Consider the following 21,549-nt stretch of genomic DNA (forward strand, 5'->3'; position numbering starts at 1 on the left):
AAACATGTTATCAAACAGAGAGCCAACTTCGAAATGACGCATATCATGTACCCTGTGTTATATAAACACTGTTCAGCCTTCTGCATTGGTCTGATTACAACCAGGCTATCATGTAGGATGAGTGGGCTTAGACAAAGGTTGTTTGCTGGAAACACACAGTATCCTGTTGCATAGCATGCTCTGCAATGTGACAGTTGTGACCTAAGTGCATGTTTCACCACTTGTGCCATCTGGATTCTTTCCCCAAAGACCAGTTTCTCAGAATTCCACTGGTGGGAACTGGTTATGACATATCCTGGATGCTCACCACCCACTTGTCGTTAATTTGTGTTGATCATTTTCTCCCATTTCCTTGGTCGGAACATTTCTTCTCAGTAGCTGTTCAGTTCTTCATTCCCTTTTAGTTTTCTATATCTTTTATTTTTTTTCTTATTTTCTGACCTGACTATTTTTCCTAGCCCCCTCCCCCTCTGCCCCTACCCCTCCCTCACCTCTACTGCATGTAACGCAATTTGCTTTCAGCTCTTACTAACTTTTGCATGTTTTGTCAGTAACCTCTATCTTGCTTGTTAGCCTATCTTGTAACTTTAAGCTCTCAGGTTTTCAAATTTTGTCTGGTGCAGTCCCCAACAGTCAGTCTTTCCTTTATCCTGTCCAGTAAGTCCCCCTAGAAGTTTATGAACTCTCCCCTTTTCCTAAACATCACCAATCCTTTTCCTTCATCCCTCTTCCTTTCACTTCAACTGCTCTGCCAGAAGGAGGAGTCACTGGCTGCGAAAGCATGTACATTTCTTTACATCTACATACACTCATGCTTATAGTCCGCAGCCCGTGGTCTTGTGGTTGCGTTCTCGCTTCCCGCGCACGGGGTCCCGGGTTCGATTCCCGGCGGGGCCAGGGATTTTCTCTGCCTCGTGATGACTGGGTGTTGTGTGTCTTTCATCATCATTTCATCACCATCAACACACAAGTCGCCAAAGCAGCGTCAACTCGAAAGACTTGCACCAGGCGAACGGTCTACCCGACGGGAGGCCCTAGCTACACGGCATTTCCATTTTTTCATGCTCATAAATTAAGGATAATTGCAGAATGTGGTGCCACACAACGTGGCACAAACACAAAACTGGCGCTAATAACATAGGCACATAGGGAACACAAACGACACAGATCTGTAAGTCCACGGTATTGGTGATAAGTTGAGAAAACCGTCCCGAAACACGTGCTACAAAACGTTACTGTTTCCTGTGCATGTACGCCAACATCAATATGGGATATTATCACCATGTACACGTACACAGGCCGCCCAATGGGTTGGCATACTCTGGATCAGGTGGTTGAGCAGCTGCTGGAGTATAGCCTCCCATTCTTGCACCAGTGCCTGTCGGAGCTCCTGAAGTGTCATAGGGGTTCGAAGACGTGCAGCAATACATTGACCGAGAGCATCCCATCACCTGATATCTTCTGTTTCAAAGTAGTCCTCCACAATGGCAGCTCGGTGGGGCCATGCGTTATCATCCATCAGAAGGAAGGTGGGACCCACTGCAACCCTGAAAAGGCAGACATACTGGTGCAAAATGAGATCCCGATACACCTGACCTGCTACAGTTCCTCTGTCAAAGTCATGCAGGGATGTACGCACACCAATCATAATCCCACCCCACACCATTGAACCACGACCTCCATGCAGGTCCCTTTCAAGACATTAAGGGGTTGGTATTTGGTTCCTGGTTCATGCCATATGAAAACCCAGCAAGAATCACTGTTCAGACTATATCTGTAGTCATCTGTGAACATAACCTGGGACCACTGTTCCAAGGACCATGTACTGTGTTCTTGATACCAGGCTTTATGGGCTCTCCTGTGACCAGGGGTCAGTGGAATGCACATTGCAGGTCTCCAGGCGAATAAACCGTGTCTGTTCAGTCGTCTGTAGACTGTGTGTCTGGAGACAACTGTTCCAGTGGCTGCGGTAAGGTTTCGAGGAAGGCTACCTGCAGTACTACATGGCTGACTGCGGGCACTGATGGTGAGATATCGGTCTTCTTGTGGTGTTGTACCCTGTGGACATCCCATACTGTAGTGCCAGGACATGTTTCCTGTCTGCTGGAATTGTTGCCATAATCTTGAGATCACCTTTTGTGGCACACAGAGGGCCCGTGCTACGACCTGCTGTGTTTGACCAGCCTCCAGTTGCCCTAGTATTCTGCCCCTCATAACGTCATCAATATGTGTTCTTTGAGCCATTTTCAACACACAGTTACCATTAGTACGTCAGGAAACATCTGCAGGCTTAGTTGCTGCACCGTACTCTGACATGCACCAACACACCTCAGCGTACGTGGACTGCCGCCAGCGCCACTGTGTGACGACTGCAGATCAAATGTACCGCATGGTCATACCCCGAGGTGATTTAAACTCGCAAACCGCCCACCATAGTGTTGTTTCACCATGTATCAGCATTATCCTTAATTTATGAGCATGAGTGTAGATACTCTGCAAGCCACAGTATGGTGTGTAGCAGAGAGTGGCTTTAACTTTTCTGTATGTTATCTCCTGCTGCCATTTGGTTAGTAGATATTTTTATATATCCAATTATATTAATACCTATTTTATTGTATCACATCCAGTCTTTATCCTTACATAAAGTGAAAACAAACACACACACACACACACACACACACACACACACACACAGAGAGAGAGAGAGAGAGAGAGAGAGAGAGAACTGAGAAAACCTTAAGGTTGGTTTGAACAGTGACATTACTTTGCCTTCATCAGACTTTTGAACTGACTTATCCAGAGTCAGGTAACAGTTACATGAGAATTTTAATTTTAATCTGGACACTGGTGCAGTGTGGTTTTTTCATATTTGCAAATCATTGTCAAGGGGCGAAGGAAATAGTAAGTGACTTTTGGTGTGGCTCTCAGCCAACAGGTTGTAAACACATTCACTGGGTGTAACAAAATGATGCTATCAATCTTCTAAGAGTTCTAGAGGGTTTCTTATCCATACCCAGAAACTTCATCCAATGTCTGCATTATACGGTTCAACACCTACCACAATGCCACTTCTTCAGCAGCAGATGAACTGTATGTTGATGGACTGCAAGTAGAATATCTCACAATGGGCCTGTTATGAGTCACGTCATGTGGTATCAAACGTGCCTCTGGTTGTCGCAGCAACATTGTAGAGGCTGCTAAGTGCAGCGGCAGAATAGACATCTATATACAAACTAAGATTTGCTGTCTAAGAAATGGATGACATTTCCAGAGATATCTTCTTTGTCTGAATTTGTTTTTCAGCACATCGTCTACAGCCATTTGAAATTTGTCAGTGTTAATCTGTTACGTCCTATGTACACTGCCATTTACATTTAGGATAAATGAAGTTTACCCATAGGAGAGGGCCAGAATTGGCTTTATAGTGGCCATTTTGAATTAATGGACCTAGATAACATTTATAATAATGTCAGAACCCATCATAACAACTAATATTATACCAGATGACTCTCCTAAGAGTTATCAGGCGCGTAGTCTCTGGTGTTTTGGCAGATACTTGCAATTTCAATTTTGCGTTGCTTAGCTTGAATCAGCCCCAACAATTACTGCCCATCACATCTTTCATGCAATGCCCAGTGTCATCAGAAAGCATTAATTTGTTTCTCATTACAAAAAAATGTATTTGTAAATTGGAATTTTACATGCCCATTTGATATATCAGTCACAAATTAGTCTAGTCCGATACTCTTTTTGTTGGCTTGTTTTAACATGGACTAAAACATGAAGACTGAACAGCCATCCAGCAGCAACTCAGTAGTGCTGCACACTCGCCAGTAGCATCAGTGTGGACTAGGGCAGTGCTGTCACTGTTGGAGTGATTGTTATTCTTAGAGTTTTCTTGTCCCTGTTAATAGAAATCGATAAAACAAATATCCAGGTTCCATATGCCCCGGGACAACTGGGAAATCAGGGAAAAACCCAGGAATTTTTCAGAATTCTGGAAAGTTTCCATTGTTTTCACTTTTAGTTAATTTTTGTCATTTTAACTGGTAAGAACTGATAATCTAACAAAGAATATTACATTATCCTGCTGTTGCAGAATAATACTGCAGCAATAAAACATAAACAAGAGGAAAAAACCAAAATAAAACTTTAGTTGCAAAGGAAATGCGCCATTTACAACAATAAAACACTGTGCACACACAAGCTTCTGCCAACAGCAAAATGTGTCAAAAGCCTTTGACGAAGACTATGCAATACTTCGTAATAACAAACTGCTTTAGATGAGCATGACAACTGTTTACATTAGGTTCACTTAATCAGTTACCAGCGGGCCATGCACGTGTGCAGTTGAATCCCATAGGAACAATAGCTTCTCCTGCTTCTGGCTACTTGAAGTGTGGCTGTTAGCTTTATCGGCAGTAGCACCAAGCAACCAGATGCTAACCGTAAAAATTTATCTGGTCCACCCAAGCTGCCAGATTCGCGCACGCGCAAAGCAGGAAGGGGGTGGGGGTGAGGGGGTAGTCTCCTTGGTACCTTTGTTTACTTTCTGCGATTTTGCTGTTTCCTCTTCGTTTACAGTTCCCACGTCAAATGTAAACAAAATGGATTTCTGTGGCCGGGAGCTATCAAGTGAATTAAAATACATTCACATAATTACGGAAGGCAAAAATACATAATTAGTCTCAGAGTACTGATTTTATTTTGTTTCCACATTTTTGGCAGTCAAGCATTAATCTCCTTGCCAAACAATGACATTTTTTTTTTTTGTCAGTTTACTAAAGAAATTTGGCTTGTATTACTATTTTCCTCTGAGGCAGTCAATTTATTTGAAACAAAATGTTTCATTCCATAGTATTGGCTAGTTCCAATTGTTCACCGAATTTTGAGTGCATGTTTTCATCTTCTGGCATGTGTGGCATTATGCCATAATAAAGAACCAAACATGAGGTAGTACAGTACTGGTACTCCAAGACAATTTACATCCCGAAAACCACACTGAAAAGCTTAATATCAGGTTGTGGCCTACTTCATTGTGAATCTGGACATACGAATGTTCACTTCAAGCCTAATTATGCATTTTAGTATGGTTTACGAAATTCTGATGCTCTTGGAGTATCCTTTGACGTCCTGTTTCTTTATGACTTAATGTGAGGTCTCTTAATGCTCTATACGTACGAACATAGGGACTTCGTACGTCATTGTAGCTGTGCACATGCAGTAACACGTGTTTTCCTGGCGCTCTCTGGCAACTGTTGAAAACTTATTGCTAACAGGGTCTCGGGAAAATATTATGGATGTTGGTTTGAAAAGTGTTACTTTCCAAGTATATTTCCTTTCATGCAAGATGGATTATGTTACATGTGAGAATCTCTGATGAATTTCTTAAATTACAGAGTGTTTGACTCTCCTTTAAAGCTTAACACTTTGAGGACCACCCATTTAGAAGAATTTCTAGCCCAGAAGACAAGACATTTATGTCATTATTTTAAATTTTATTGGCATATTTGTGTGACATATCTTAAAGTGTAACACACACAAAAAGACCATTATTACAAGTGAAAACATAGCGTCTCTTGTAGCTTATTAATCTTAGAGACCAATATTGAAGTGAGCTTAGCTCTTCTTATAGCTATACTAAGTATGTTTATATAAACCATTAACTTTTCCTCTACTTAACAGTGATGTTGCTACTGACTGACTACACAATGTATCCTATGCTCTAAATATCTGCTGTCATTGGCTGGTGAGATCACGCGACATGAGCTATGATTGGCTTACAAAAAGGCATCACAATCTCGATTTCAGTGCTTCAGAAACTAACGTGCTGTATCTGGTGGAATTTGAATATATACTCCATAATATGAAAATATACAATGTACATGTTGTTACACATCAAAGGTCTGTCCAAAAACTTTTTTTCCTGTGTTTCGTTTCCTTAAGTGCTGGGAAGTTCTACGCCGGTATATAAAACATTAACCTTTTGAAAGATTGGTAAGTTTTACAGTTCCAAGGGAATGTATACTATCACTTAACACAGAAAAAGATGCTATCACTTAATATGGAAAAAGTATATTTTTGCATGGGAAAAAGTGTATATGTTAACCGAGAAATCCAAGAAAAATCTGGGAACTTTCTTCCTTGTCTGCGTATACTCTCTGATATCACACTAGACTGATCTAGGATCACTCTATTGAAAGGGTGTGTAAAATACTGCTTTAAAAATAATTTTGCTTCTAAAGTGAAACCAATCGACACTTTCCTTCCACACTGGGCCTGACATGAAAGATGTAATGAGCATTATTTGTTTGGGCTGAGTCCAGGTACACAATGCAAAAATGAAATTGCAAATATCTGCTGAAACACCAGAGAAAATTTATTGGCTAGGTGACGTGTCCCTTTTACTTTTTTGTATGTCTATAAATGCATAATTTATTGAAATTGAAACCATAATGAAAGTAGTGGCAGTGTGTTCCATAGTGCACACCTTAGAAATAAAAAATCTGGTGCACGGTAACATTCAATACTGCTTTGCTCCATCTTCTATATTGTAAGATGCTTGGATCCTTCTTGGCATACCCTCTACAATGTTGTTGAGGCATTACTGCTCAAAACAGCTCCACTCTAAATGACGGCTTCTTGAAATCACCTGGTGTGAAAGGGGGAGTGTGGTTTCTGTGATGGTTCACTTCAAGTTTCAACAATTTCCCAAGTTAGGTTCATGTCAGCAGATGCCGCAGGCCATTACATTTCCTGTCTCGTGGAGGAAGGAGTTTGCTAGATGGGTATAGTGCCCTTATGTGTTATCATCTTGAAAGACAAGTTCATCAGCAAGAATTCTCTCTTGATACCACAAAGCACTCAAATTACTTTTCATAACCTTGTGGTATAACACATCATTTTGGGGAAAGTGATGTGTTACCCTATGTCTTCCTGCCTGACAAATGATAGTTGCAGATTTAGCAAGTGATTTTTCTTATTAGTTAAGGGATAAGTTTCAACTCGCCTACTGCAGGTGAATGGAATAGCAAAGATCATCAAAATCACAGTGACGTCACTAAAAGTGAATGCAACAGTTGTTTGACAGATCTGTACAGAGATAGACTGATTATATAGACAAGCATTGTCTGATAAAACTCTGTAAGTGAGCTATGTGTGAAATGGTTGTGTGTTGTGACACATTGTGTATGAATAATTTACAAAGAAGAAATTGTCATCATTTAGTAGAGTCTGAAGACTAATGTAACATTTCAGCCAGCACAGAAGAAGATGTAGTGGTGCAGATGCTACAACTATGAGATATAGACGTAGTTATTCTGACATTGGTTTGCAACACACAAAGATGGAATTATTAAGCAATGGCAACTGAAATCTTTTTCACAATAAACGAACATAGAACACAACACATCATTCTAGCTCAGTTTCATGTAGGACTGAGTGAATTCTGGTGACCGTGTTTTCCTCAGTCCTATCACGGAACTGAGCCAGAACAAAGTGTTCCATTCTAGTTGTGTGCTAAGTAATTATGAAAAGATTTCGGCCACCGTTGCTTATTAATCTTGACTTTCTGTGTTGCAAACCAGTGTCAGAACGACTGTGTTTGTATCTTATAGCTGTAGACTCCATCACCAATGCATCTTCTTTGGCACTAGCTGAACTGTCACTTTAGCATTCAATCTCTACTAAATAACACTAGCTTCTTATTTATGAATTATGCACATAATGAACCTTTATTTACAATATGAAACCACTTAACATACAGTTTATTTACAGAATTTCACCAGGCAGTGTCTGTCTATGCAGTCATTCTTTCTCTGTACAGAGCCGTCAAATGCCTGCATTCATTTTTGTCGTGTTACCATGAATGTTGCGATCTGTGCTATTCTATTGCCTGCAGAGCGTTTCCCAGCCAAGAGAGCAGGGGCACTGACTAGCTGCCCAAACAGTGGGTGCCATGGCATGCGAAAGGACTATCCTCATCATTTTACTTGCTCATCAGTATTCTGGTTCATTTCAAAGTTGCCAGAATGAAGTGTTCTGTTCTATGTTGGGTGACTGTTTAAAAAAGTCAGTTGCCATTGCTGATTAATTCTGACGACTGTGTTACACACCTATGTCGAATAATGTGTGTGTGTGTGTGTGTGTGTGTGTGTGTGTGTGTCGCATCTGTAAACTTCTTCACCACTGTATCTTCTTCAGTGCTAGCTGAAATGTTAATTTAGTATTTGACCTCCATTAAATGACAATAACTTTTTCTTGGTAAATTATGCATACACTGTACCTGTAGTTACAATATGGAACCATTTCACAAACACTTTATTTTCGGAATTTTATTGGACAAGGCTTATCTACACTATCTGTCTATCTCTGTTCAGATCTGTCAAAAGATTGCTGCATTCATTTCTTGTAACATCACCGTGATTGTCACGAGCTTCACTATTCCGTGGTCTGGAGAGCAATTTCTAGCTGGGTCAGAAGGAACACAGAATAACTGCCCAATAGCAGTTGCCGCAATGTGCAGAAAGACTGCCCTCATCGTTCTGCCTTTAAGACATGCTGCATCCGTCCACACCTATGCTCATGCCCAACAGAAACAAAATTCACACTGTCAATGCTTATCCCTTAAGCAATAAATAAGCAAAGCATTTGCTAAAGTCATGACCATCATTCATCGGGCAGAAAGACATGGGGTATACATCATTTTTCCCCAAATGACACATTACATTACAACCTGTCTGATAAATACATTAATACACTCACTCTTCTACTACAATCTTCAGGCATCACACACATCCTGCATCTGCTGGTGGAGGGAACATGGTAGCATTCATGGCTGTTTCATTTCAAGTGTTCGATTTCCCACTTCTTTGTGAACACAGTGATGGTGGATTTGTACTGTTGTTTGTGAAGGACACCCAGAAACCAGTTTGTTCATGTGGAGAAGGTTTCATACTGTTGGGGTAGATACAGGCCTCCCAGTTCCTTCCAAAAAGGCAACACACAGTTCTGTTGCATTACACTTTGAATACCAGTGAGTCATAATTTGTACTTACTGGATAACAGCTGGTTTGTTGAATATGACCAATGACTGCAAGGCAGATGTTAAGTATTATGTGTCTAATGATATTGGGCATCTGTGTTAACAATCCTCCTTGCCTTAAAGTGATAATGCACACAGGCGATAAGCTTGAAATGATCTTTCAGGACATGTTGACATTTACAGTGCATATAAGCTGCATTACGTAATTTTAGACACAGCACACACTACTGCACTGTTTGTGAATGGCATTTTAGTTTTACCTCCAGTACCTAGATGGCTATACACTGAAGGTGACAAAAGTCACAGATAGCGATATGCACATATATATAGATGGTAGTAGCGTTGCATCCACTGGGTATAAAAGGGCAGTGCCTTGGCGGAGCTGTCATTTGCACTCAAGTGATTCGTGTGAAAAGGTTTCTGACGTTATTATGGCTGGAGTGCTGAAATTAACAGACTTTGAACATGAAATGGTAGTTGGAGCTAGATGCATGGGACATTCTGTTTTGGAAATGGTTAGGAACTCAATTTTCGAGGTCTGCAGTGTTAGGAGTGTGCCGAGAATAACAAATTCAGGCATTATCTCTCACCACGGACAATGCTATGGTCGACGGCCTTCACTTATGGCCAAGAACAGTGGCTTTTGCCTAGAATTCTCAGTGCTTATGGACAAGCAACATTGTTTGAAAAAACCGCAGTAATCAATGTGGGATATATGATGAATGTATCCATTAGGACATTTGGTGTTATGGGCTATGGCAGCAGATGACTGATGCCAGTGCCTTTGGTAACAGCATGACATTGTCTGCAGCACCTCTTGTGGGTTCATGACCATATATATTGGACCCTAGCTGAATGGAAAACTGTGACCTTGTCAGGTGAGTCTCGATTTCACGTGGTAAGAGCTGATGGTTGGGCATGAGTGTGATGCAGACCCCACAAAGTCATGGACCCAGGTAGTCAACAAGGCACTGTGCAAAGTGGTGGTGGCTCCATTATGGTGTGGGCTGTGTTTACATGGAATGGACTGGGTCTTCTGGTCCACTGGAACTGATCATTGACTGGAAATGACTACTTGGAGACCATTTGCAGCCATTCATGGAATTCGTGTTCCCAGACAACAATGGAATTTTTATAAATGACAATGCACCATGCACCGGGCCACAGTTGTTTGCGATTGGTGTGACGATGAACATTCTGGACAATTTGAGCAAATGATTTGGCCACCCAGATTGCCCAACATGAATCCTATCGAACATTTATGGAATGTAATTCAGAGCTCAGTTTGTGCACAAAATCCTGCACGAGCAACAATTTCACAGTTATGGATGGTGATACAGGCAGAATGGCACAGTACTTCTGCAGGATACTTACAATGCCTTGTTGATTTCATGTCATATCGAGTTTCTGTACTACGCCTGACAAACGGAGATCCGACACAATGTTAGGAGGTATCCCATGACTTGTGGCACCTCAGTGTTAATTTTAATTTTAATAATTAACAGCCTCAGTTGCACCGTTTGTCTAGAATTTACCTAGGTTCCAGTCTGGATAACCCAACCTTTTTCAGAATAACAGTAACTACTGTCTTTCCATAGTGGGTTATCCCGACTGAAACCTAGGTAAATTCTAGGCAAATGGTGCAACTGAGGCTGTTAATTATTAAAATTAAAATTAATATTTACAGTTGCTGACAGGGCCGTGAAATGTTGAAGATATTTAAGCACCTCAGTGTATGTAACTATAGTCCATGTGGTCAAAATAGTGTTGAACATGTATATCCACAGAGAGTATTCAGAAATATTGGGTTGTTTAGTCATTTTTTATGTACAGAAAATGTTTTTATTGGTAGTTTTGGTTTCCTACATGTGTACTTCACTTTTTTGCGTAACTGCCACTAACTTCTAAGTACTTGGCATTAAGTTGCACTAACTTCTTCAACCTGCCTGCATAGAAATTCTTGCGAGTTGAACCAATTCACAATTGTGGTCTCGAATTCATCATCTTTGACTTGTTATCCACGTGTCATTGTTTCATATACAAGAACAGGTATTAGGCACTAGGTTGTAGGTTGGGAGAGTGGTACAGGTGATCAAAACATTTCCGATGGAAATGCTGAATCTTATCCTTGGCATGGACAGCAATGAGGGACCCACTTTGTCATGTGAGATGTCATTTATGAATGGCAGTTTCTCACCCCATCGATTTTGGATGGCACATTTTAATTTGATGAGCATTTTTTAGTACATGTCTGCTGTACTTGTTGATGTACATTCCATGAAACGAAACAGGAGAGTGCCTTTTTCAGCCTAGAAATTAATAACCATCATTTAATGACTTGGGCAAGGAGAATGCTTGAATTTTTTCAGTTTTGGCACAACTGAATGGTGCCACTGCATTGATTATTGTTTTTGCTTCTGCATTGGTGTATGATAGCTACGCCTTGTCATATGTAACACTGTGGGGAAATAAATCATCTCCATCTGGTTCAAACATGCATGTCCACTTGTTATTCTATGTTTGGTATGATGGCCGTTAAGCATTTTCAGTACCCACCTTACATAAAATTTATGATTATCAGAGTTTTTCTGTGACGGTCTTATAAATAGAAGTGTATACAATATGAGGAAATGCATCAGTTTGAGCACCAATAATCAGTTGTCAATCAGATTGCAGTTTCTGGTCCACTTGTTATACAATTTCAGTGGTGTGGAGATACTGGGCCTTGCATTCCATTGTTCTTCATCCAAGTTTTTACATCCTCTTTTAAAGTCATAACATCATTGTCTAACCTTTCCAAAACTCATTACTGTTGGCCAATAAAACAGACTCATGTCCTTATGAATTTGAGCAATTGCAGATCCTTGGTCTGGGGTTAGCATCTTTGGCTAGTAATCAAAATCTCATGGTGTCCCTAGTTCAGTCCCAACCACTGCTTAAATTTTGAAAAAAAAAAAAAAATCCTCAGCAGTGGTGGCAGAAGATTTCCAGTTTAAGGCGTCACTCTCTTTCTAACAACAGCTTTGTCTAAGAGCACAGAGGAAAGGTCAGAGTTTGAGGCCACTTTCATGCGCATGAGGAGAAAATCTGAACCTTAAAGGTGGAAAAACAGCAATGATCAATGGCATGAGGATGCAGAATGCAATGGAAACCACTGCATTAAGGACACACAAAGTGTAAGCACAGGACATGGGGCCTGTAATTAAGTGTCATGATGATCTCTCCATTTAGATAAGATTATAAATTAGTCTCCCATCTGGATATCTGGGAGGCGACTGCTAAAGGAGAGAAGACCATGAGGAAAAAATTGAGTAACCAGTGAAAGAGTAATGTTGTAAGAATAATTAGTCTGTGGAATGTCAGAATTTTGTATGTGGTACGGAGGCTACGAAACCTGAAAAGAGAAATCCTAAGGATTTTTGGTCAGACAAATGTGGGATAATATCAGTAGTAGTGAAAAACTGGAGTAGGATTTATTATGAGTAGGAAGTTCAGTGAGAGATTTGTTCTTACCAGAATCAACAGCAAACCAACTTCAACAACAGTAGTTCAGTTACATATGCTGACACCACAAGAAGAAGATGAGAAGACAGAGAAAGTATGTGCAGATATTAGACGGGTAATTTAGTAGGGAGAGGGTAAACTAAATCATTGGAGCGTAGTAGTAGGGGAAGGTATACAAGAATGGGTTATGGGAGAATATGGGGTCACTGGTACAAATGAACGGTGAGAAAGAATAATTGAGTTTTGCAATTAATATCCACTAGTAATAGCAATTATGCTGTTGTAAAAATCACAAGAAGAGGAGGTATAGAGGGCTGGAGACATGAGAAGATTGTACCTGGATTACATCATGATGGGAGAGAGATTCTGAAATCAAATAGTGGGTTGTAAGCTGTAACCAAAAACAGGTATAGTCTCAGATCACAATTTAGTAATTATGAAGGGTAACTGCATCACCTGAAAGAATCAGTGTGGAAAGAAATGGAATACTGAGTACTGAGAAATGATGGCATGCATTTGAAGTTTTCTAAGACTGTAGATACTATAATAATGAATACCACAGTAGGCAGTTCAATTGAGGAAGAATGGAAGTCTGTGGAAAGGCTGATCACAAACATTGGACAGACGAACATAGGTGTAAGGATGGCACTGGTGAAGAAACCTTTGGTAACAGAAGAAATGCTTCAACTGATCAATGAAAGAATTAAGTTAAAAAATGTTCAGGGAAAGATAGAAGTACAACAATACTACTGTCTTAAAAATGAAATAAACAAAAATTGCAGGGAAGCCAAGCCAAAATGTCTGCATAAAAAATGTGAAGAAATCAAAAAGAAATGGTTGTTGGAAGGATTGATTCAGCATACAGAAAAGTTAAAACAATTATTGATGGAATTAAAAGAAAGGGCAGCAATGTTAATAATGCAATGGGAATACGACTGTTAAATGCAGATGAGAGAGCAGGTCAGTGGAAAGAGGACATTGAAGACCTCTCTGAAGAGGAGGATTTGCCTGATGACAAGGGGGGGGGGGGGGGGGGGGACGACTGGAAGTCAATATGGAAGACATAGGACTTCAGTTGAGTCAAAGTTTAACAGGGTGTTGGAAGACTTGCAGTCAAACAAGCCAGGAGGAATAGATAACATTCCTTTTCAATTTCTAAAATAACTGAGAGAAGTGGCACCCAAATTATCGTTCAAGTTAGTATGTAGAATTATGAGACTGGAGAAATACCGTCAGACTTCTGGGAGAGTATGATCCACATAATTCCGAATACAGTAAAGTCAGATACTAGTGAGAATTATGGCACATTCAGCTTAGTAGCTCATGCATCCTAGATGCTGACAAGAATAATGTAAAGATGAATGGATAAGAAAATTGAGAATCTGTTATATGACAGTTTGGCTTTACGAAAGATAAAGGAATGAGGGAGCTTGTTCTGACATTATGCCTGATAATGGAAGCAAGACCTAAGAAAAATCAGGACAAATTTATAGGATTTGTTGACTTTGAAAAAGTATTTGACAATGTAAAATAGTGCAAGATATTCAAAATTTTGAGAACAATTGGAGTAAGCTATAGGAAAAGATTGGTAATATACACTACTGGCCATTAAAATTGCTACACCAAGAAGAAATGCAGATGATAGATGGGTATTGGACAAATATATTATACTAGAACTGACATGTGATTACATTTTCATGCAATTTGGGTGCATAGATCCTGATAAATCAGTACCCAGAACAACCACCTCTGGCCGTAATAACGGCCTTCATACGCCTGGACATTGAGTCAAACAGAGCTTGGATGGCGTCTACAGGTACAGCTGCCCATGCAGCTTCAACACGATACCACAGTTCATCAAGAGTAGTGACTGGCTTGTTGTGATGAACCAGTTGCTCGGCCACCATTGACCGGATGTTTTCAATTGGTGAGAGATCTGGAGAATGTGCTGGCCAGGGCAGCAGTCTAACATTTTCTGTATCTAGAAAGGCCTGTACAGGGCCTGCAACATGCGGTCGTGCACTATCCTGCTGAAATGTAGGGTTTCGCAGGGATCGAATGAAGGGTAGAGCCACGGGTCGTATCACATCTGAAATGTAACGTCCACTGTTCAAAGTGCCATCAATGCGAACAAGAGGTGACCGAGATGTATAACCAATAGCACCCCATACCATCACGCCGGGTGATACGCCAGTATGGTGATGACGAATACACGCTTCCAATGTGCGTTCACTGCGATGTCACCAAACACAGATGCGACCATTATGATGCTGTAAACAGTACCTGGATTCATCCAAAAAAATGACGTTTTGCCATTCGTGCACCCAGGTTCGTCGTTGAGTACACCATCGCAGGCGCTTCTGTCTGTGATGCAGCGTCAAGGGTAACCGCAGCCACGGTCTCTGAGCTGATAGTCCGTACTACTGCAAATGTCGTCGAACTTTTCGTGCAGATTGTTGTTGTCTTGCAAACGTCCCCATCTGTTGACTCAGGGATTGAGACGTGGCTGCACGATCCGTTACAGCCGTGCGGATAAGATGCCTGTCATCTCGACTGCTATGACTGCTAGTGATACTAGGCCGTTGGGATCCAGCATGGCGTTCCGTATTACCCTCCTGAACCCACCGATTCCATATTCTGCTAACAGTCATTGGATCTCGACCAACGCGAGTAGCAATGTCGCGATACGATAAACCGCAATCGCGATAGGCTACAATCCGACCTTTATCAAAGTCAGAAACATGATGGGCATCACAACAACGTTTTACCTGGCAAAGCCAGTCTACTGCTGTTTGCGTTTGAGAAATCGGTTGGAAACTTTCCTCATGTCAGCACGTTGTAGGTGTCGCCACCGGCGCCAACCTTGTGTGAATGCTCTGAAAAGCTAATCATTTGCATATCACAGCATCTTCTTCCTGTTGGTTAAATTTTGCATCTGTAGCACGTCATCTTCGTGGTGTAGGAATTTTAATGGCCAGTAGTGTATAACACGTACAAGAACCAAGAGGGACCAATAAGAATGGAAGATCAAGAACGAAGTGTTCAAATTAGAAAAGGACATAAGACAGTGAAGCAGTCTTTTCACCTGTATTCTTTACTCGATACATGATGAAAATAAAAGATATGTCCAGGAATGAGATTTAAATAGAGAATGAATGATATCAGTGTTAATATTTTCTGATGGCATTGCTACCCTTAGTGAAAGGGGGAGAGAATTGCAGAACCCATTGAAAGGAACGAACAGTCCAATGAATACATAATATGGATTGAGAGTAAACCAAAGACAAAAGTAATGAGTTGAAGCAGAAAAGAGCTTGGCGATAACCTTTGCATCAAAATTGGTGACTGTGAAGTAGATGAAGTTGTTGTTGTTGTAGTTGTTGTTGTTGTTGTGGTCTTCAGTCCTGAGACTGGTTTGATGCAGCTCCCCATGCTACTCTATCCTGTGCAAGCTTCTTCATCTCCCAGTACCTACTGCATCCTACATCCTTCTGAATCTGCTTAGTGTATTCATCTCTTGGTCTCCCTCTACGATTTTTACTCTCCACGCTGCCCTCCAGTACTAAATTGGTGATCCCTTGATGCCTCAGAACATGTCCTATCAACCGATCCCTTCTTCTAGTCAAGTTGTGCCACAAACTCCTCTTCTCCCCAATTTTATTCAATACCTCCTCATTAGTTATGTGATCTACCCATCTAATCTTCAGCATTCTTCTGTAGCACCACATTTCGAAAGCTTCTATTCTCTTCTTGTTTGAACTATTTATCGCCCATGTTGCACTTCCATACATGGCTACACTCCATACAAATACTTTCAGAAACGACTTCCTGACACTTAAATCTATACTCGATGTTAACAAATTTCTCTTCTTGAGAAACGCTTTCCTTGCCATTGCCAGTCTACATTTTATATCCTCTGTACTTTGACCATCATCAGTTATTTTGCTCCCCAAATAGCAAAACTCCTTTACTACTGTAAGTGTCTCATTTCCTAATCTAATTCCTTCAGCATCACCCGACTTAATTCGACTACATTCCATTATCCTCATTTTGCTTTTGTTGATGTTCATCTTATACCCTCCTTTCAAGACACTGTCCATTCCGTTCAACTGCTCTTCCAAGTTCTTTGCTGTCTCTGACAGAATTACAACGTCATCGGCGAACCTCAAAGTTTTTATTTCTACTCCATGGATTTTAATACCTACTCCGACCTTTTCTTTTGTTTCCTTTACTGCTTGCCCAATATACAGACTGAATAACATCAGGGAGAGGCTACAACCCTGTCTCACTCCCTTCCCAACCACTGTTTCCCTTTCATGTCCCTCGACTCTTATAACTGCCATTTCCTTTCTGTACAAATTGTAAACAGCCTTTCGCTCCCTGTATTTTACCCGTGCCACCTTCAGAATTTGAAAGAGAGTATTCCAGTCAACATTGTCAAAAGCTTTCTCTAAGTCTACAAATGCTAGAAACGTAGGTTTGACTTTCCTTAATCTTTCTTCTAAGATAAGTCGTAAGGTCAGTATTGCCTCACATGTTCCAACATTTCTACAGAATCCAAACTGGTCTTCCCCAAGGTCGGCTTCTACCAGTTTTTCCATTTGTCTGTGAAGAATGTGTGTTAGTATTTTGCAGCTGTGACTTATTAAACTGATAGTTCGGTAATTTTCACATCTGTCAACTCCTGCTTTCTCTGGGATTGGAATTATTATATTCTTCTTGAAGTCGGAGGGAATTTCGCCTGTCTCATACATCTTGCTCACCAGATGGTAGAGTTTTGTCAGGACTGGCTCTCCCAAGGCTGTCAGTAGTTCTAATGGAATGTTGTCTACTCCCGGGGCCTTGTTTCGACTTAGGTCTCTTCAGTGCTCTGTCAAACTCTTCACGCAGTATCATATCTCCCATTTCATCTTCGTCTACCTCATCTTCCATTTCCATAATATTGTCCTCAAGAACATCGCCCCTGTATGGACCCTCTATATACTCCTTCCACCTTTCTGCTTTCCCTTATTTGCTTAGAACTGGTTTTCCATCTGAACTGTTGATATTCATGCAAGTGGTTCTCTTTTCTCCAAAGGTCTTTTTAATTTTCCTGAAGGCAGTATCTATCTTACCCCTCATGAGATAAGCCTCTACATCCTTACATTTGTCCTCTAGCCATCTCTGCTTAGCCATTTTGCACTTCGTGTTGATCTCATTTTTGAGATGTTTGTATTCCTTTTTGCCTGCCTCATTTACTGCAGTTTTGTATTTTCTCCTTTCATCAATTAAATTCAGTATCTCTTCTGTTACACAAGAATTTCTACTAGCCCTCGTCTTTTTACCTACTTGATCCTCTGCTGCCTTCACTATTTCATTCCTCAAAGCTACCCATTCTTCCTCTACTGTATTTCTTTCCCCCATTCCTGTCAATTGTTCCCTTATGCTCTCCCTGAAGCTCAGTACAACCTCTGGTTCTTTCAGTTTATCCAGGTCCCATCTCCTTAAATTCCCACCTTTTTGCAGTTTCTTCAGTTTTAATCTACAGTTCATAACCAATAGATTGTGGTCAGAGTCCACATCTGCCCCTGGAAATGTCTTACAATTTAAAACCTCATTCCTAAATCTCTGTCTTACCATTATATAATCTATCTGAAACCTTTTAGTATCTCCAGAGTTCTTCCATGTATACAACCTTATTTCATGATTCTTGAACCAAGTGTTAGCTATGATTAATTTATGCTCTGTGCAAAATTCTACCAGGCGGCTTCCACTTTCATTTCTTAGCCCCAAGCCATATTCACCTACTACGTTTCCTTCTCTTCCTTGTCCTACTGTCAAATTCCAGTCACCCATGACTATTAAATTATCGTCTCCCTTCACTACCTGCATAATTTCTCTTATCTCATCATACATTTCATCAATTTCTTCATCATCTGCAGAGCTAGTTGGCATATAAACTTGTACTACTGTAGTAGGCATGGGCTTCGTGTCTATCTTGGCCACAATAATGCGTTCACTATGCTGTTTGTAGTAGCTTCCCCGCACTCCTATTTTTTTATTCGTTATTAAACCTACTCCTGCATTACCCCTATTTGATTTTCTATTTATAACCCTGTATTCACCTGACCGAAAGTCTTGTTCCCCCTGCCACTGAACTTCACTAATTCCCACTATATCTAACTTTAACCTATCCATTTCCCTTTTTAAATTTTCTAACCTACCTGCCTGATTAAGGGATCTGAGATTCCATGCTCCGATCCGTAGAACGCCAGTTTTCTTTCTCCTGATAACGACGTCCTCGTGAGTAATTCCCACCCGGAGATCCGAATGGGGGACTATTTTACCTCCGGAATATTTTACCCAAGATGACGCCATCATCATTTAATCATACAGTAAAGCTGCATGCCCTCGGGAAAAATTATGGCTGTAGTTTCCCTTTGCTTTCAGCCGTTCGCAGTACGACAACAGCAAGGCTGTTTTGGTTAGTGTTACATGGCCAGATCAGTCAATCATACAGACTGTTGCCCCTGCAACTACTGAAAAGGCTGCTGCCCCTCTTCAGGAACCACACGTTTGTCTGACCTCTCAACAGATAGCCCTCCATTGTGGTTGCACCTACGGTACGGTTATCTGTATCGTTGAGACACACAAGCCTCCCCACTAACAGCAAGGTCCATGGTTCATGGTAAGGGGGGGGGGGGGGGGGTAGATGAAGTTTTGGAAGTAAAATAACACATGGTAGATGAAGCGACAAGGACGTAAAAAGCAGACTAGCACAGGCTAAGAGAGCATTTCTGCCCAGAAGTCAGCCTGTGTCAAACATTCGCCTTAAAATGAGGAATAAATTTCTGAGAATGTAGGTTGGGAACACAGAATTGCATGGAAGTGTATCAAGGACAGTGAGAAAACCAGAAAAAGAATGAGAATCAATGCGTTTGAGGCGTGGTGCTACAGAAGGATGTTGAAAATTAGCTGGACTGATAAGATAAGGAATGAGGAGGTTCCTTGCAGAATCATTGAAGGAAAGAAAATATGGAAAACACCGACAAGAAGTGACAGTAAGAAGGGATGGAGAGGTAGGACATGTGTTAAGACATCAAGGAGTAACTTCCATGGTATTAGTGGGAGCGGTGGAGGGTAAAAACAATAGGGAAAGACAAAGATTTGAATACATCCAACAAATAATAGGGTGCAACTCTGAGATAAAAAGAGTGACATGTGAAAGAAAATTGTTGTAGGCTGTACTGAACCAGACAGATGACTAATGAATCAAACCATAGTCTTCTGCCATCCATTTAGTAGATAATGAATAATGGCGCTGCATTCTTGTGACTTAGTTTCGCCAGCATTGCCTGCTTTTTGGATATGCTTCATGTACAAAGAGAGTCTATTTTGTGAGATGCATTACTTAGGTCTGAATCCTAAAGTATATTTTAGATAATAATAAGTTACATTATTGAAGCCTTTACAAGATGTATTTTAAGCAATCATAGTATCAATATATATCTAGCTGATTACCATTTAAGGCATACTGTTTGCTGACACTTTTGCTGCATGTGTTCCAGTCACCTATTTGTATCAGTTTCTTGGTATGTATACTTCCAAGTACTTAAGGAATAGTAGTCTGCTCAAGTTGCACACTAAAATTTTTAAGGGGTGTTCAAAATACAAACATGATAGGTTGACTTGGGAGTGTGTTCATGACCATTTGATTTTCAAAAATTTTTAATTTAGAAAGTCTGGAATATTTGGCAACAATGGACTTTTAATATTTTTACATTCAGTTCCTCTTGTTTATGTAGGTACATATGCGGCTGCATTCGGGTGATAAGCCTTACAAGTGTGAATACTGCGGTCGTCACTTTCGACAGTGGGGTGATTTGAAGTACCATTGCATATCAATACATTCGGAAGAAAAGAATTACCAGTGTGAATACTGTGGGAAAGACTTTGCCCGAAAATACTCTCTCATTGTGCATAGACGTATTCATACTGGCGAGAAAAATTACAAGTGTGAATTTTGTGGGAAAAGCTTCCGTGCCTCCTCATACCTTCAGAATCATAGACGGATTCACACAGGTAAGTTAAAAGTCTCTTTTTGCTTATTATTCTTTGTTACATAACTTTTTCCTGTGACTGTGTTTTACATTTATATTGCAGGTTCAGTTTCCATTATTAAATATGATTTTGCTGTGAGAAGTAAACCATGTTTCAGTTGTAGCTTTGTTGATTTTTTTTGCCAGGTAGTGTAATTTTTTTAGGATGTTTGTTATAGTACTCACTCACATTTGTTGGCATCATTACTGTAAAATATAAGGACGACAAAATTAATCTGAAACTGCAATGAAAAAGAGACTAAAACATGTAACCTGCCCACTGCTCTCTGATTGGTGGCGAAAAGCCAGCAGCGCTGACATCCCTTTCTGTTTCTGTCATACATCACAGCAAGCATTGACAACATGTTACTCTGCACTCCTTGACCCTATGTAAACTTTTATCATCTCTTGCAGAAATGTCTACTATTTTTGAATATTTACCCAAAGTCATTTCAGTTCCGACTGCTGATGAAAAGGCAGTTAACTCACAAAAAGATTTAGTTGCGATCTTTTTTATTGCTATTATGAAAACAGCCATTTTCTTTCTTTTGCCTATATATAAGATATTATATTAAAGTCAATGTTATGTTTGTGATAACTTACTCCAATCAAAGCAGAAAAAGAGTTAACAGTAATTCTAAAGAGCAGCATCTATACAGCCCAAGGAGCTTAGAATAGATTATAACCATCTCGATGCAGTCTCTTGTAACTTGTCATCGGTAAATAGCAGTCAGTTTGTTATGCAACAGATGAACAACAGTTGGTTGCAGTGCTCGCTCATCTTTCACAATGTTAAAGAAACAATAACCAAATGCTTGAGAAAGAAAGAATTAAATATATCAGATAATAGTTCAGTAAAACAAACCATACTCAAATTAGACATTGCCTGGGATTGCACCAATGGCAGGAGTACAAATGCCAGTG

General features: G+C 40.4%; 1 protein-coding gene across 1 annotated transcript in view; it reads left to right on the top strand.

The window, feature by feature from the left end:
* Positions 1 to 21,549, top strand: part of LOC124805233 (zinc finger protein 665-like) — a 139,808-nt gene that overhangs the window by 78,773 nt on the left and 39,486 nt on the right. Inside the window, exon 7 of the mRNA XM_047265735.1 lies at positions 20,332 to 20,608. Within this exon, the coding sequence (XP_047121691.1) occupies positions 20,332 to 20,608 (277 nt within the window). The remainder of the gene's footprint in view (positions 1 to 20,331; positions 20,609 to 21,549) is intronic.

Source organism: Schistocerca piceifrons, chromosome 7, assembly GCF_021461385.2.
Source record: "Schistocerca piceifrons isolate TAMUIC-IGC-003096 chromosome 7, iqSchPice1.1, whole genome shotgun sequence".
NCBI lineage: Eukaryota > Metazoa > Arthropoda > Insecta > Orthoptera > Acrididae > Schistocerca > Schistocerca piceifrons.